This window comes from Procambarus clarkii, chromosome 34, assembly GCF_040958095.1.
Source record: "Procambarus clarkii isolate CNS0578487 chromosome 34, FALCON_Pclarkii_2.0, whole genome shotgun sequence".
NCBI lineage: Eukaryota > Metazoa > Arthropoda > Malacostraca > Decapoda > Cambaridae > Procambarus > Procambarus clarkii.
The window spans coordinates 34986040-35005518 of NC_091183.1; the positions used below are offsets into that span (position 1 = coordinate 34986040).

The following is a 19479-nucleotide window of genomic DNA, read 5'->3' on the forward strand; positions in this document are numbered from 1 at the left end:
AGTACACCATTATAAAGTTATCTCAAAACAAATCACTTCATGGCCTGTGGTCCAAACGACCTGATGACCGCTAATGGTTCAACCCGTCCAGAAAACAGCTGAAATTGTACCGTGTTTCAAAAAAGAAATGCGCGAGCATAAAAGAGTTGGAAAAAATATATATGGACAGTCCTTAAAAACGGTCCGTTCGAAAAGATGAATGTTAACAGAACGCCGCAGAAGACGGGGGACAGACACACGCACATGCGGACAGCGGACAGACAGGCGTACAGACAGACAGACCCAACGCCTCAACATTCTCAGCGGCGATTAACTACACAGCTACACCAACATGAAGACTTTGCAACAGCACTGAAACTGACGTCGCCTTTATTGTTCTCTTTAGTGTAATGCTGTCTGTTTGTGTGGGTTAATGGCGTCATTCATGGAGCTGGTGCTAGCTCTAAGGGATTAAACTCCGGGCCCCGGACCCTCAGTGTCACCACCTCCCTCTCAACGGTCATATTATATGCATTATATATTATATATCACAAAGAAATCACAATGACGTGATATATCATTGAGAAATTCATTCTGGGGCAATGCGGTGACCTGAACCGGCGTTCTAGGGAGTCCCAGACACCTGTCTCAACCCACTCAGCCACGATAGGACAAAACACTATCAATCGAGAACGTTACTGAATTCACTGTTAAGTTCTGGAGGCTCGAACCTCCCAGTGAGGTTAAGGAGGTTAAGGCAGGGGGTGTCTGGGAATTACCAGAAGACCGGTTCAAGTCCGGCGTTTATTGCCTCAGAATGATTCTCTCTCTCTCTCTTTCTCTTTCTCTCTCTCTCTGTCTCTCTCCTCCCCTTCTGCACCCTCCAATCTTTTCTCTCACCTACCCATTTCATCCCCTCTCTCCTTTTCCCCTTTATTGATATTCCCCTTCTCTTTCTCTCTCTCTCTCTCTCTCGCTCAGAAAATTTTATATTATGAAGCACTGAAAAAAACTACTGAAACATTGAGGAAAACAAAGCCCAGATTTCATATTCATGAAAACTGTAGGGGGTCGCTATTGATGTTGATATTGTTTCTTCTTAAAAGATGGTACTGGGGCCGACCCCGACTGGCCTATGACACTCACATAACCCCATGTATCATCTTTGTTGGGTGAGGCTTGTTCCAATGCCAACCACACACACACACACACACACACACACACACACAGGAAACGAGGAACAAGCGAGACTCGACCTAGTCTTCACTCTGAACGACTCCGACATAAGTGAAATCGGATTCGAGGCCCCAGTAGGAATGACCGATCACAGTGTACTGACGTTTGAGCAGCTGGTCGAAGAAGGGATAAAGTACTCAAGAAACGGACCTGAAAACAAAGGGCTGGCATTCCATAAGGGAAACTATGAGGAGATAAGAAAATTCCTAAAAGATATAACATGGGGAAACAGAGTTCAGGGGAAAGACGGGCCGAGACTTGATGGACTACATCACACAGAAGATTCAGATTCAGATTCAGATTCAGATGTTTATTCAGGTAAGGTATATACATACAAGTGATGTTACATTAATAACGAAGAAGTGTAAGGAAGCAGCAGACAAGTTCGTCCCGGTCCAAAAAAGAAAAAAATGAAATGCAGATGAGAGACCCATGGTTTAATCAGAGATGTAGGCTAGCTAAGCAAAGTAAAAGGGCGTGGAGAAACTATAGAAATAACTGGACACTTGAGAGCAGAGAAAGATACCAGAGTGCCAGGAATGAATACGTCAGGTTGAGAAGAAGGAAGGGCAATAAAAAAATGACATAGCAAACAAGACAAAGATTTAACCTAAATTGCTGCACAGCCACATCAGAAGAAAAACAAAAGTGAAGAAACAGGTAATGAAACTGAGGATAAGGCCAGATAGATTCACTACAAACGACAAGGAAGTGTGCAAAGAACAATAAGAAATTCCAGGAGGTCTTCACATTAGAGCAAGGAGAAGGTCCAGATATAAGAGAGGGAATAGTTAACCAGGAACCACTAGAAGAGTTTGGGATTACCAGTGGGGATGTAAGGAAGCTCTTGCTAAAGTTGGATGTGACAAAGGCTATAGGTCCGTATGGAATCTCCCCTTCGATACCAAAGGAAGAAACAGGAAGCACTGTGCCTGCCACTCTCCATAGTGTATAACAAATCACTGGTAACAGGTGAACTGCCAAAAATTTAGAAGACGGCTAATGTAATCCCAATATACAAGAAGGGGGATGGATAGGAGGCACTGAACTACAGGCCAGTGTCCCTAACCTGCATACCATGCATGGTGATGGAGAAGATTGTGCGAAAAAAGCTAGTGGAACATCTGGAGCGGAAGAACTTTGTATCACAACATCAGCATGGGTTCAGGGATGGCAAATCATGCCTCACAGGATTACTTGAATTATACGACAAGGCAACACAAATCAAGCAAGAATCAAGTAAGGAATCATTCAGAACTTTGTATACCACATATGTAAGACCAAAGACCAATCCTGGAGTATGCGGCCACAGCATGGAACCCATACCTTGACAAGCTCAAGACGAAGCTTGAAAGACATGATCACTACCTACAAAATTCTCAGAGGAATTGACAGGGTAGATAAGGATGAACTGTTTAACACGGGTGGTACGCGAACAAGGGGACACAGGTAGAAACTGAGTACCCAAATGAGCCACAGGGACGTTAGAAGGAACTTTTTCAGTGTCAGAGTAGTTAACAGATGGAATGCATTAAGCAGAAATGTGGTGGAGGCTGACTCCATACACAGTTTCAAATGAAGATATGATAGAGCCCAATAGGCTCAGGAATCTGTACACCAGTTGATTGACAGTTGAGAGGCGGGACCAAAGAGCCAGAGCTCAACCCCCGCAAGTACAACCAGGTGAGTACACCCACACACCCACCAATAAGGGTCTCACAAAGTAGCTCTGACTCGATGGTTATTACTCTTGATATGTAAACACTTGTATTACCTGAATCCCGAGTGAATATTAAACACTGTTATTATTAGAGAGGAACTGTGTACCGGTGGTCCGGTAGTAGTGCCGACCGGTCCACCTCGACCCCTCCCCGGTGCTCAGGCCTCTGGTCACCCTCACTCTAGTCCCCCCACCTTCCCCCCCTCACACACCAGTCTCCTCCCCCCTATATCTCACCCCTTATCCCAGTAATCCCGCGTCCCATCCCCACCCCTGCCCCGTCCCCCACCCCATCACAGCTCTCGGTGTGCAGTAGTGGGGATTCTAAGCCCATATATACACCAACAGCTACACGCAACACATATATGAATACAAAAAGTATTCCTCCTTGCAGAGGTAAATATACCTGATTTTACCCAAGGGGCCCCCCAACACTCTAGTGGCCTCGAAGACAGGAAGCCGGCAGCTTGTCAAAGCCCTTCCCCCCCCCCCTCCCCTACCCCCTCCAAATTGTCCTGATGGATGCAATATTCGGAGCATTCACGCACTTCTATACTGGACTTACTAGATAGTGAAATTTGAATTACAAACACCTACCAACACAGAATAGCGAAGACAAATGATGCGGTTGAGACAGACTCTAAGACTGCCCGAAACGCTTTGCGTAATAGTGGCTTTAGGCATTGTATGTACTACCTCTATCTATAAATCGATCAATTTTTGTAAAATCTCTTGTATGTATGTACCTTACCTGAATAAACATTTATTTATTTATTTATTAATATTACCAGTCCATAGTTGTGATCATGGGCAAGGCTACGAGTGCAACAGCAGAGAAATTATCAATGTAGATCAATATCGAGCGCATTCTAGAGCAGCCGGTCTCGAATATTACCCTACTAGAAGACTTATATTAGTCTTAGAATCAGTCTTAAAAGACTTACATGAGTCTTATTATTAATATTACCCTACTAGCAGACTTATATTAGTCTTAGTATCAATCTTATAAGACTTACACGAGTCTTATTATTAACATTATCCTCCTAGAAGACTTATATGATATGATCATGGCCACACACTGCCTGGTAAACAAGGCTAGGGAGGTTCATCACTCTCACAACACGACTGATGAAGAGAATATTGACCATGATAAATTAAAGGAAGTCATTAGTCTCTGACTATATGATGCCAGAACAATAATGAGACTGTTAGACCAGCATATCTTAACCTCAAGAACCAGAATGCCAGAAATATATACCAGATAAAATGTTGTGAAAATACAGCGAAAACAATACAAGACTTGATGGACTAAATAAGGAATAAGATTAAATAAAAAAATCTGGAAGATCCACTCTGCGAAAGAGAAAATAAGGAAAACCTGACACGCAATAACAGGACCCATACACGAGTATAACAGGACCTATACACAAGTATAACAGGACACATACACGAGTATAACAGGACCCATACACGAATATAACAGGACCCATACACAAGTATAACAGGACCCATACACAAGTATAACAGGACCCATACACAAGTATAACAGGACCCATACACAAGTATAACAGGACCCATACACAAGTATAACAGGACACATACACGAGTATAACAGGACACATACACAAGTATAACAGGACACATACACGAGTATAACAGGACCCATACACGAGTATAACAGGACCCATACACGAGTATAACAGGACCCATACACAAGTATAACAGGACACATACACGAGTATAACAGGACCCATACACAAGTATAACAGGACCATACACAAGTATAACAGGACACATACACGAGTATAACAGGACCCATACACGAGTATAACAGGACCCATACACGAGTATAACAGGACCCATACACAAGTATAACAGGACACATACACGAGTATAACAGGACCCATACACATGTATAACAGGACACATACACGAGTATAACAGGACACATACACAAGTATAACAGGACACATACACAAGTATAACAGGACACATACACAAGTATAACAGGACACATACACGAGTATAACAGGACACATACACAAGTATAACAGGACCCATACACAAGTATAACAGGACCCATACACAAGTATAACAGGACCCATACACGAGTATAACAGGACCCATACACGAGTATAACAGGACCCATACACGAGTATAACAGGACCCATACACGAGTATAACAGGACACATACACGAGTATAACAGGACCCATACACATGTATAACAGGACGCATACACAAGTATAACAGGACCCATACGCAAGTATAACAGGACCCATACACAAGTATAACAGGACCCATACACAAGTATAACAGGACCCATACACAGGTATAACAGGACCCATACACGAGTATAACAGGACCCATACACGAGTATAACAGGACCCATACACGAGTATAACAGGACCCATACACGAGTATAACAGGACCCATACACGAGTATAACAGGACCCATACACGAGTATAACAGGACCCATACACGAGTATAACAGGACGCATACACAAGTATAACAGGACCCATACACAAGTATAACAGGACCCATACACGAGTATAACAGGACCCATACACGAGTATAACAGGACCCATACGAGTATAACAGGACCCATACACAAGTATAACAGGACACATACACGAGTATAACAGGACCCATACACATGTATAACAGGACCCATACAAAAGCATAACAGGACCCATACGCAAGTATAACAGGACCCATACGCAAGTATAACAGGACCCATACACAAGTATAACAGGACCCATACACAAGTATAACAGGACCCATACACAGGTATAACAGGACCCATACACGAGTATAACAGGACCCATACACGAGTATAACAGGACCCATACACGAGTATAACAGGACCCATACACGAGTATAACAGGACCCATACACGAGTATAACAGGACCATACACAAGTATAACAGGACCCATACACAAGTATAACAGGACACATACACAAGTATAACAGGACACATACACAAGTATAACAGGACCCATACACAAGTATAACAGGACACATACACGAGTATAACAGGACACATACACAAGTATAACAGGACCCATACACAAGAATAACAGGACCCATACACATGTATAACAGGACCCATACACAAGTATAACAGGACCCATACACATGTATAACAGGACACATACACAAGTATAACAGGACCCATACACATGTATAACAGGATAAATACACGAGTATAACAGGACCCATACACGAGTATAACAGGACCCATACACAAGTATAACAGGACCCATACACAAGAATAACAGGACCCAAACACATGTATAACAGGACCCATACACAAGTATAACAGGACCCATACACAAGTATAACAGGACCCATACACATGTATAACAGGATCCATACACGAGTATAACAGGACCCATACACAAGTATAACAAGGTCATCCACCAGCAGGGACAGTACCATCACAAGGTCATCCACCAGCAGGGACAGTACCATCACAAGGTCAGCCACCAGCAGGGACAGTACCATCACAAGGTCATCCACCAGCAGGGACAGTACCATCACAAGGTCAGCCACCAGCAGGGACAGTACCATCACAAGGTCATCAACCAGCAGGGACAGTACCATCACAAGGTCAGCCACCAGCAGGGACAGTACCATCACAAGGTCAGCCACCAGCAGGGACAGTACCATCACAAGGTCATCCACCAGCAGGGACAGTACCATCACAAGGTCAGCCACCAGCAGGGACAGTACCATCACAAGGTCATCCACCAGCAGGGACAGTACCGTGACAAGGTCATCCACCAGCAGAGACAGTACCGAGACAAGGTCATCCGCCAGCAGAGACAGTACCGAGACAAGGTCATCCACCAGCAGGGGCAGTACCGTGACAAGGTCATCCACCAGCAGGGACAGTACCGTGACAAGGTCAGCCACCAGCAGGGACAGTACCGTGACAAGGTCATCCACCAGCAGGGGCAGTACCGTGACAAGGTCAGCCACCAGCAGGGACAGTACCGTGACAAGGTCATCCACCAGCAGGGACAGTACCGTGACAAGGTCATCCACCAGCAGGGACAGTACCGTGACAAGATCATCCACCAGCAGGGACAGTACCATCACAAGGTCATCCACCAGCAGGGGCAGTACCGAGACAAGATCATCCACCAGCAGGGACAGTACCGTGACAAGGTCATCCACCAGCAGGGGCAGTACCGAGACAAGGTCATCCACCAGCAGAGAGAGTACCGAGACAAGGTCATCCACCAGCAGAGAGAGTACCGTGACAAGGTCATCCACCAGCAGGGACAGTACCGTGACAAGGTCATCCACCAGCAGGGACAGTACCATCACAAGGTCATCCACCAGCAGAGACAGTACCATCACAAGGTCAGCCACCAGCAGGGACAGTACCGTGACAAGGTCATCCACCAGCAGGGACAGTACCATCACAAGGTCATCCACCAGCAGGTACAGTACCATCACAAGGTCAGCCACCAGCAGGGACAGTACCGTGACAAGATCATCCACCAGCAGGGACAGTACCGTGACAAGGTCATCCACCAGCAGGGACAGTACCATCACAAGGTCATCCACCAGCAGAGACAGTACCATCACAAGGTCAGCCACCAGCAGGGACAGTACCATCACAAGGTCAGCCACCAGCAGGGACAGTACCGTGACAAGATCATCCACCAGGAGGGACAGTACCGTGACAAGGTCATCCACCAGCAGGGACAGTACCATCACAAGGTCATCCACCAGCAGGAACAGTACCATCACAAGGTCATCCACCAGCAGAGACAGTACCGTGACAAGGTCATCCACCAGCAGGGACAGTACCATCACAAGGTCATCCACCAGCAGAGACAGTACCGTGACAAGGTCATCCACCAGCAGGGACAGTACCATCACAAGGTCAGCCACCAGCAGGGACAGTACCGTGACAAGATCATCCACCAGCAGGGACAGTACCGTGACAAGGTCATCCACCAGCAGGGACAGTACCATCACAAGGTCATCCACCAGCAGGGACAGTACCATCACAAGGTCAGCCACCAGCAGGGACAGTACCGTGACAAGATCATCCACCAGCAGGGACAGTACCGTGACAAGGTCATCCACCAGCAGGGACAGTACCGTGACAAGGTCATCCACCAGCAGAGACAGTACCGTGACAAGATCATCCACCAGCAAGGACAGTACCGTGACAAGGTCAGCCACCAGCAGGGACAGTACCGTGACAAGGTCAGCCACCAGCAGGGACAGTACCATCACAAGGTCATCCACCAGCATGGACAGTACCATCACAAGGTCAGCCACCAGCAGGGACAGTACCATCACAAGGTCAGCCACCAGCAGGGACAGTACCATCACAAGGTCATCCACCAGCAGGGACAGTACCATCACAAGGTCAGCCACCAGCAGGGACAGTACCATCACAAGGTCATCCACCAGCAGGGACAGTACCATCACAAGGTCAGCCACCAGCAGGGACAGTACCGTGACAAGGTCAGCCACCAGCAGGGACAGTACCATCACAAGGTCAGACACCAGCAGGGACAGTACCATCACAAGGTCATCCACCAGCAGGGACAGTACCATCACAAGGTCAGCCACCAGCAGGGACAGTACCATCACAAGGTCATCCACCAGCAGGGACAGTACCATCACAAGGTCAGCCACCAGCAGGGACAGTACCATCACAAGGTCATCCACCAGCAGGGACAGTACCATCACAAGGTCAGCCACCAGCAGGGACAGTACCATCACAAGGTCATCCACCAGCAGGGACAGTACCATCACAAGGTCAGCCACCAGCAGGGACAGTACCGTGACAAGGTCAGCCACCAGCAGGGACAGTACCATCACAAGGTCAGCCACCAGCAGGGACAGTACCATCACAAGGTCAGCCACCAGCAGGGACAGTACCATCACAAGGTCATCCACCAGCAGGGACAGTACCATCACAAGGTCATCCACCAGCAGGGACAGTACCATCACAAGGTCAGCCACCAGCAGGGACAGTACCATCACAAGGTCATCCACCAGCAGGGACAGTACCATCACAAGGTCAGCCACCAGCAGGGACAGTACCATCACAAGGTCAGCCACCAGCAGGGACAGTACCGTGACAAGGTCATCCACCAGCAGGGACAGTACCATCACAAGGTCAGCCACCAGCAGGGACAGTACCGTGACAAGGTCAGCCACCAGCAGGGACAGTACCATCACAAGGTCAGCCACCAGCAGGGACAGTACCATCACAAGGTCATCCACCAGCAGGGACAGTACCGTGACAAGGTCATCCACCAGCAGGGACAGTACCGTGATAAGGTCATCCACCAGCAGGGACAGTACCGTGGCAAGATCATCCACCAGCAGGGACAGTACCGTGACAAGGTCAGTGTTACGAACCCGGATCCAGCGTCCGAGCACGGAGCAGTGACGACCGCGCCATCTGTGGGCCAGCTCCCGAAACCCCCTCCAAACGGACGACACCTGGTGAGGACGGCGTGTACTGGCCTCGTGGGCCAGTTTCCAGTCCTGTTCAGCGCTCAACACAGCCGTTGTTGACCTCTGGTGAGGTGGTGCTCAGACACCAGCGCCATCTATGGAGTGGATATGTCGGGCGTTTGTGTCTGAGCCTGTAAGTGAGGTGTTTTAGTGTCCCTGTTATTGATGACGTGTCTGCTTACAGAGTCGACCTGGGACTGCTGTGATGGAAGTTGAGTCAGTCTACCCAAGGCAGCCGTCTCCATACCTTGTGCTTTGCTGCAGCAGCTGTGAAGTCGTCCCCCGGAAGAACACTTTGGTGTTACCCTGCCAGTGAAGTGGCAGTAGAAGGATTACCCGGGACCGACTGCTGGAGACGTTTATCCACTGGGGTATTGAGGACAGGAGAGTGATTGGTGGTATCACACGAGGCTCCTGTCTAGGGCGTTACCCTTATATCATTCGTGGAGTGGCCTGACCAGCCTTGCTGATCCGGAACCTGCCAGCAGACCTGCTGGACGTGTGGTTGACGGCCTCCATGGCGGTACCCCCAGTGGACCTGTGTTTTGGCTGACCTGTGGCCGGGGTAGGCTCAGCTTCCTAGAGGATACGTTGTGAGGCCACGAAGAAGCACCGAGGATTTAGCACCGAGAGCCTGTGTCCAGAGTCTTCAACAGAAGACTATTGTGTATTTCCCCTGTTAATACCCCTCCCCCTGTGCACTCTTTTATATATTATTTATTTGGTGATGGGAACAATTATAGTCTTAAGTTCTTAACTCTCTTTCCCTACCCCCTTTAAGTTACTTGCGTCACGGATCACATCCCTTGAAAGCCACTACTGGCTTGGGGTCGGATACAACTTCCTCTAACAACATCAGAGTAAGGACCCCGTTGCATCCCGAGAGGGCCGTAACATAATTGGCATCCCCAGCGGGATCCGTCCCCTTGTTAAGTATGTTTGACAGGGGTGGTGAAGTGGCGTAATCCCTGTATATAATTCCCCCTGTGTGTGACGATTGTGACGTTATACGTCCTGTGCGGTGCTCAAGAGTGACTAAGTGCAATATTGTGCAGTGCGGTGCTCGCTGTGACTAAGCTATTAAGTGCAATATTGACTAGTGCGGTGCTCAGTGATTCAGTGCAATATTGTAGAGCGAAGTGTTCGTTGCGATTTAGTGCAATATTGTGTAGTGCGGTGCCCGAAGTAATTACGTGCAATATTGGCAAGTGAGGCGCCAGGTGCGATAAAGTGCAATATTGACATAGAACAGTGCTCGGTGCGTTAAGTGCTAAAGTGTAAGCGGTGTGTCAAGTGCTAGTTAAGTGTTCCATCGGTGACAATGGCAGAGAAAGCTACCATCGATGATCTGGACGATGTGCAGGCTTTTCTGAACAGAGTGGATCTGGCAATGTCTAATCTGTCCTGTCTAATCTGATATTTTAATCTGTCTTGCCAGATTAAAATATCTGAGCAAACCAGAGCTTGTACTAGTGAGCGCCTACCTGGAGATCAAGATCCGTGCCAGTGATTCCCGTGTGGAGATCTTGTCCAAGGTTCACCAGCACCTGAAGGCAGAAGAGAAACAGGAAGGCGAGACTCCTAGTACAAGGGAAGGTGAAGAAATAGCTTCCACGGAAAAGGAAGATAAAGGTAGTGACATTGACAGTGATGCAGGTGAGCTGAATATAAGCTTGTTAACTGTCAAAATGCGTGCCTTAGAAATTAATCGAGAAATTGAATGGAAGAAGTTAGAAATAGAACGAGAATTAAAAGATAAAGAAATGGAGATGAAAGAAAAAGAATTGGCGATGAGGCGTTTAGAATTAGAAAGAGAAGAGAAACGAGAGAGAGAAGAGAGAGAAAGAGAAGAAAGAAGAGAAGAGCGAGAAAGAGAAGAGAAACGAGAAAGAGAAGAGCGAGAAAGAGAAGAGAAACGAGAAAGAGAAGAGCGAGAAAGAGAAGAGAAACGAGAGAGAGAAGGACGAGAAAGAGAAGAGAGACGAGAGAGAGAAGAACGAGAAAGAGAAAGAGAAGAACGAGAAAGAGAGAGAGAAGAGCGAGAAAGGGAAGAGAAACAGCGAGAGAGGGAAGAAAAAGAAAGACAGAGACAACATGAACTAGAAGTATTGCGATTAGGCGGTGGTCGGAGGCCAACAACGGACACCAGCGGTTTCGATCCGGTAAGGAACATCAAAATGGTCCCCAAATTCAATGAGAGGGAAGTTTCAAAGTTCTTTGCAGCCTTCGAGAAAGTCGCTGCCTCTTTGGAGTGGCCAAGGGAGAATTGGGCCATCATGATACAGTCAGTCTTGACTGGGAAGGCCCAAATCGCCTACTCTACATTATCCCTTGACGACTCCGGCAATTACGACAAGGTGAAGAAGGTTGTGCTCATGGCGTATCAATTAGTACCTGAGGCGTACAGGCAGAAGTTCCGAAACCTGAAGAAGACCTCAGAGCACACTTTCACCGAATTCGCCACCATCAAGGAGCGACTTTTTCAGGAATGGTGTGCCTCTCGGAAGGTGGAGAACAAGGAAGACCTCGAGCAGCTTATACTGCTAGAGGACTTCAAGGATTGTTTGTCTGGAGACCTGAAGACGTACCTAGAGGAACAGCAGGTAGAGACCTTGAGTGCGGCAGCCACCATGGCTGAAGAGTACATCCTGACTCATAGGCCGTCTGCTAAGTACGTCCCAAGGAATTACCAACGCCGTTTTGACAGACCTCATGACGAAGAAGAAGAGACTCCCGTCCCACGAAGTGCTAAGAAGACGCCCCCAAGTAGCCCCCGAAGAACAAGTCCTAGCAGTCCTAAACACCGGAGTCCAAGGAGGAATATGGTGTGCTGGACTTGTGGGCAGAAAGGGCATGTAGCTGCTATGTGCCGAGGCAGAAGAGGTGGCAGCGCACGAAGGGAGGTGATGTTGATGAGCTGTGTAACATCACCAGCAGGAAACCAGTCTACGACGACGCAGGAAGAGCCCAGATTGTTTTCCCCTCACACTTCAGGCGGGTATGTATCGAGTGATCATACTGGTAGATCAGTTGTAGTGCTCAGAGATAGTGGAGCAGCCCAGTCCCTGATCGTGAAGAGCTCGTTACCCGAGGGAGTAAGTGTAGACGGGAGACAACAGGTTGTCCTGGTTGGGTTTCCTAGGACGCAGTATATCGCCCCCTTAGTGCCGGTACATCTCGACTCGCCTTACTTCAGCGGCACATGTGCGTTGGCAGTAGTTGATACCCTCCCTGTGGCAGGGATTGACGTGGTACTAGCCAACGACTTGGTGACAGATTGGAGCATCAATCTTCCCAAGGTTGCGGACGAGTCTACCGGAACAGCACGGTCTGAGGTAACAGACAATGGTAATATCCAGGTAAAGGCAGACCCGGATTCAAACATGTTTAATTTGTCCTCTCACCCGCAGATCGACAGTGTTCTAGCAGAGTCTCCTGATTCTTCTCCCGACGAGGAACATGCGGTTACGATAGCAGAAGTACCCGAGCTAGAAGAGAGGCCTTGTGTGCGGGCACCCACGGATACCAACGAGTCTGGAGCGAAGGCGGATGTGTGCTTGCGGTATGGCAAGTTACAGCGTGTATTGAACCAGCCAGAGATTCCCCAGACATCAGAGGTATGTGAGGTGTGTTCAAAAGGTCTAATGCCCTCTTCGGTCCAAGCCAGGCTAGTGGATGTTGCCGGCTATGGACATGACAGGCTCAGGAAACTTGTCCCTAAGGTAACCAAATGTTTCCTACCGGTATTTTGTTTTGTTCTCGTATGTGTTCTCTGTGTTCTCAGTAAGGATCAGTGGACAACCCGAAGGATGATGGCTCCCGTGAATATCGTGAAGAGTTCCCAGGGATTGGAAACATGCACTGCAAGTGTTGCAGTCGACGAAGGAGCCTGGAAGGTGATGGTTGATACAGGAGGTACGACATATGATAATATGAGTGACTGTTTCCGGCAGGTTGACACCCCCCGCGTGATTGCTGAGCCTCAACGCAGCGTTATGCGGAACGTTGGTCGACATGACGGTGGCAGAGCGAATGCCATCTTCGGTGTGCAAGCAGCCCTGTTGAAACTAGGTGTAAGCCTAGTAGAGGTGTATGTAGTAAGTATTGACTTACCCACTGTCGCTATCACTCTGAATTATCAGACCCTGTATTCCAGGTTCCTGTCTCCCTGAAGGACCATCGTGACCAGAAATGCCGTCTGTGATCAGCCATCATCGGTGCCACAACACAGGGAAGTGTCGAGTCGCCCCTTATCGTGTCTACACCGATTCTTACTCGAGAGAGGTGAGATGATGCCCCTGCTTGATATCGCAGTGGAGACGTGGAAGATTACGCCAGGCAGGACATTGCCTTACATCTGCAAGTTTCCCTTGTGCGAGAGTGCCCCAGTGGTACGGTTCTGTGGACAAGACAGCCTCGCCGTTCCAGTTTATGAAGCATGTGTGTCCATTTGGAGTTGTGTCGCCGTACTAATTTGGTTTGTGTTTCTTTTTCTAGAACCCCAAACCAAATTCTTTTTGGTGGGGAGGTGTTACGAACCCGGATCCAGCGTCCGAGCACGGAGCAGTGACGACCGCGCCATCTGTGGGTCAGCTCCCGAAACCCCCTCCAAACGGACGACGACACCTGGTGAGGACGGCGTGTACTGGCCTCGTGGGCCAGTTTCCAGTCCTGTTCAGCGCTCAACACAGCCGTTGCTGACCTCTGGTGAGGTGGTGCTCAGACACCAGCGCCATCTATGGAGTGGATATGTCGGGCGTTTGTGTCTGAGCCTGTAAGTGAGGTGTTTTAGTGTCCCTGTTATTGATGACGTGTCTGCTTACAGATTCGACCTGGGACTGCTGTGATGGAAGTTGAGTCAGTCTACCCAAGGCAGCCGTCTCCATACCTTGTGCTTTGCTGCAGCAGCTGTGAAGTCGTCCCCCGGAAGAACACTGTGGTGTTACCCTGCCAGTGAAGTGGCAGTAGAAGGATTACCCGGGACCGACTGCTGGAGACGTTTATCCACTGGGGTATTGAGGACAGGAGAGTGATTGGTGGTATCACACGAGGCTCCTGTCTATGGCGTTACCCTTATATCGTTCGTGGAGTGGCCTGACCAGCCTTGCTGATCCGGAACCTGCCAGCAGACCTGCTGGACGTGTGGTTGACGGCCTCCACGGCGGTACCCCCAGTGGACCTGTGTTTTGGCTGACCTGTGGCCGGGGTAGGCTCAGCTTCCTAGAGGATACGTTGTGAGGCCACGAAGAAGCACTGAGGATTTAGCACCGAGAGCCTGTGTCCAGAGTCTTCAACAGAAGACTATTGTGTATTTCCCCTGTTAATACCCCTCCCCCTGTGCACTCTTTTATATATTATTTATTTGGTGATGGGAACAATTATAGTCTGAAGTTCTTAACTCTCTTTCCCTACCCCCTTTAAGTTACTTGCGTCACGGATCACATCCCTTGAAAGCCACTACTGGCTTGGGGTCGGATACAACTTCCTCTAACAACATCAGAGTAAGGACCCCGTTGCGTCCCGAGAGGACCGTAACAGTCAGCCACCAGCAGGGACAGTACCGTGACAAGGTCATCCACCAGCAGAGACAGTACCGTGACAAGGTCATCCACCAGCAGGGACAGTACCATCACAAGGTCATCCACCAGCAGAGACAGTACCGTGACAAGGTCATCCACCAGCAGGGACAGTACCATCACAAGGTCATCCACCAGCAGAGACAGTACCGTGACAAGGTCATCCACCAGCAGGGACAGTACCATCACAAGGTCATCCACCAGCAGGGACAGTACCGTGACAAGATCATCCACCAGCAGGGACAGTACCGTGACAAGGTCAGCCACTAGCAGGGACAGTACCGTGACAAGGTCATCCACCAGCAGGGACAGTACCATCACAAGGTCATCCACCAGTAGAGACAGTACCGTGACAAGGTCATCCACCAGCAGGGACAGTACCATCACAAGGTCATCCACCAGCAGAGACAGTACCGTGACAAGGTCATCCACCAGCAGCGACAGTACCATCACAAGGTCATCCACCAGCAGGGACAGTACCATCACAAGGTCATCCACCAGCAGAGACAGTACCGTGACAAGGTCATCCACCAGCAGGGACAGTACCATCACAAGGTCATCCACCAGCAGAGACAGTACCGTGACAAGGTCATCCACCAGCAGAGACAGTACCGTGACAAGGTCATCCACCAGCAGGGACAGTACCGTGACAAGGTCATCCACCAGCAGAGACAGTACCGTGACAAGGTCATCCACCACCAACAGGGTGGATGAATACAGATGGAACACCGGAACACTAGTGGAGCCTGTGTATCCGAACACACCCACAACTATCCTACACTCCCAGCTTTACCACCACATTCAACTACCGATACGCACGGTAACATTCACAGTACGCACACCAACAAACATTCACAGTACGCACACCAACAAACATTCACAGTACACACACCAACAAACATTCACAGTACACACACCAACAAACATTCACAGCACGCACGTCGACAAACATTCACAGTACGCATGTCAACAAACATTCACAGTACGCATGTCAACAAACATTCACTGTACGCACACCTACAAACATTCACAGTACGCATGTCAACAAACATTCACAGTACACACACCAAAAAACATTTACAGTACGCACACCTACAAACATTCACAGTACACACACCAACAAACATTCACAGTACACACACCAACAAACATTTACAGTACACACACCAACAAACATTCACAGTACGCATGTCAACAAACATTCACAGTACGCACACCTACAAACATTCACAGTACGCATGTCAACAAACATTCACAGTACGCACACCAACAAACATTCACAGTACGCACGTCGACAAACATTCACAGTACACACACCAACAAACATTCACAGTACGCACACCTACAAACATTCACAGTACACACACCAACAAACATTCACAGTACACACACCAACAAACATTCACAGTACACACACCAACAAACATTCACAGTACGCACACCTACAAACATTCACAGTACGCATGTCAACAAACATTCACAGTACGCATGTCAACATTCACAGTACACACACCAACAAACATTCACAGTACCAATGTCAACAAACATTCACAGTACGCATGTCAACAAACATTCACAGTACACACACCAACAAACATTCACAGTACGCATGTCAACAAACATTCACAGTACGCATGTCAACAAACATTCACAGTACACACACACCAACAAACATTCACAGTACCCATGTCAACAAACATTCACAGTACGCATGTCAACAAACATTCACAGTACGCATGTCAACAAACATTCACAGTACGTATGTCAACGAACATTCACAGTACATACACACCAACAAACATTCACAGTACACACACACCAACAAACATTCACAGTACACACACACCAACAAACATTCACAGTACACACACACCAACAAACATTCACAGTACACACACACCAACAAACATTCACAGTACGCACACACCAACAAACATTCACAGTACGCACACCTACAAACAAAATAACAATATATAATACCGACAGACTGTTCACCTTACCAACAACACAACACAAGCCAACTGTTATGGGTTGCGAACCGTAGCAGCACGTCGCACAGCTACTCAGGAATGACTAAGCCAGATAACAGTATTATAGGATGAACCATAATGCTGGTGGGGTGTAGGATGGAAGCCATTCTCTAGTACCCTCGCACACACACACACACACACACACACACACACACACACACACACACACACACACACACACACACACTCACACTCACACTCACACTCACACTCACACTCACACACACACACACACACACACACAGTCGCGCGTCACACACATATACTCCACCAAGTAGTCACTCTAGTTCAGCCACTATATTATAAATAAATTATTATTTGAACGAATCCACAAGGGACTTGATGAGGATTTGAACCTACGCGCTGGATGTTCCCAGACGCGCACTATAGTCAACTGTACCACCGCATGGTCAATAGAATTGTAACCTAGAGCACTATTGCACCCACGAGGATTCCAGAGGATTCCACTGAAGCCTAACCGAGGTATCACACAATCCCCCCCCCCAATGCCATCTGGCTCTGTCAACCAATAGTTCTACCTCTGACTTCAGTACACACAGAAATTGCAATAACGTTATATATCAAATGAACATTTGATTAATCACTAATATATCATTTTATATATATATATATATATTTGAGCGTTTCATATATCACTGAACTTGATATATAACGTTACAGTGATATCCGTGTGTATTATTATTATACATAATACTGTGTATTATTATTATTATTATACATGTATTGCGTGTTATTATTATTATACATTAGTCATAACTTCTCCATAACGTATTTTTGACAACAGAAGACTGTTTTGGAAGTCTAATATTAACAATAGCAAGTTAAGACAAGCTAAAGACAACCTATCCAGGGCTAACCAAACATATTCCACTCCCAAACTATACCTATCCTATGAGTAACAAGGTTAGGGCCCAGGATACGTTGGATAGGATTAGATACGCTAGATTATTTCTTTCGTAACCAATTCTTTCCTTACAAGACGATGGACAAATGACAGAAGTACAACATGTGGACCATTATCTTATCCCCCCCCCGGCCATAGTAGTGGTGACCCCCTCCCCCCCCGGCCATAGTAGTGGTGACCCCCTCCTACCACCGGCCATAGTAGTTGTGGTGATGGTGGTGGTGACCCCCGGCCATAGTAGTTGTGGTGATGATGGTGGTGACCCCCGGCCATAGTAGTTGTGGTGATGGTGACCCCCAGCTATAGTGGTGGTGGTGGTGGTGACCCCCAGGCCATAGTAGTGGTGGTGGTGGTGACCCCCGGCCATAGTAGTGGTGGTGGTGACACCCAGGCCATAGTAGTGGTGGTGATGGTGGTGACCCCCGGCCATAGTAGTGGTGGTGACCCCCAGCTATAGTAGTGGTGGTGATGACCCTCCGGCCATAGTAGTGGTGGTGGTGGTGACCCCCAGCTATAGTAGTGGTGGTGGTAGTGGTGACCCCCGGCTAGAGTAGTGGTGGTGGTGGTGGTGACCCCCAGGCCATAGTAGTGGTGGTGGTGGTGACCCCCGGCCATAGTAGTAGTAGTGGTGGTGGTGGTGACCCCCGGCCATAGTAGTGGGTGGTGGTGGTGACCCCCGGCCATAGTAGTTGTGATGGTGGTGACCCCCGGCCATAGTAGTGGTGGTGGTGGTGACCCCCCGGCCATAGTAGTGGTGGTGGTGACCCCCCGGCCATAGTAGTGGTGATGGTGGTGGTGACGCCCCGGCCATAGTAGTGGTGGTGGTGGTGACCCCCCGGCCATAGTTGTGGTGGTGGTGGTGGTGACCCCCCGGCCACAGTTGTGGTGGTGGTGGTGACCCCCGGCCATAGTAGTGGTGGTGGTGACCCCCCGGCCATAGTAGTGGTGGTGGTGGTGACCCCCCGGCCATAGTAGTGGTGGTGGTGGTGACCCCCGGCCATAGTAGTGGTGGTGGTGGTGACCCCCCGGCCATAGTAGTGGTGGTGGTGGTGACCCCCCGGCCATAGTAGTGGTGGTGGTGGTGACCCCCCGGCCATAGTAGTGGTGGTGGTGGTGACCCCCCGGCCATAGTAGTGGTGGTGGTGGTGCCCCCGGCCATAGTAGTGGTGGTGGTGACCCCCCGGCCATAGTAGTGGTGGTGGTGGTGACCCCCCGGCCATAGTAGTGGTGGTGGTGGTGACCCCCGGCCATAGTTGTTGTGGTGGTGGTGACCCCCCGGCCATAGTAGTGGTGGTGGTGGTGACCCCCGGCCATAGTAGTGGTGGTGGTGGTGGTGGTGACCCCCCGGCCAAAGTAGTAGTGGTAGTGGTGACCCCCCGGCCATAGTAGTGGTGACCCCCGGCCATAGTAGTGGTGGTGGTGGTGGTGGTGACCCCCGGCCATAGTAGTGGTGGTGGTGGTGACCCCCGGCCATAGTAGTGGTGGTGGTGGTGGTGGTGGTGACCCCCGGCCA

The 19479-nt window shown here is 48.9% G+C and overlaps 2 protein-coding genes across 4 annotated transcripts in view; one reads left to right on the plus strand and one right to left on the minus strand.

Moving 5' to 3' along the window:
* Window positions 1-19479, minus strand: part of LOC123762018 (post-GPI attachment to proteins factor 2-like) — a 289172-nt gene that overhangs the window by 253155 nt on the left and 16538 nt on the right. The gene's annotated exons all lie outside the window — the stretch shown is intronic.
* On the plus strand, window positions 1477-15725 carry LOC123761959 (repetin-like). The gene is made up of 4 exons (XM_069335704.1): window positions 1477-1533; window positions 6307-9321; window positions 14820-15269; window positions 15384-15725. The coding sequence occupies exons 1-4, from the start codon at window positions 1477-1479 to the stop codon at window positions 15723-15725; spliced, it is 3864 nt and encodes a 1287-aa protein (XP_069191805.1).

What these genes read in the sequence shown, in the direction of transcription:
- LOC123761959 (XM_069335704.1), top strand. Translation starts at nt 1,477, where the DNA reads ATGGACTACATCACACAGAAGATTCAGATTCAGATTCAGATTCAGATG. An exon ending in AGATTCAGATGTTTATTCAG is followed by an intron (nt 1,534 to 6,306) that starts GTAAGGTATATA and finishes CATGTATAACAG; the next exon opens with GATCCATACACGAGTATAAC. An exon ending in AGGGACAGTACCGTGACAAG is followed by an intron (nt 9,322 to 14,819) that starts GTCAGTGTTACG and finishes GAACAATTATAG; the next exon opens with TCTGAAGTTCTTAACTCTCT.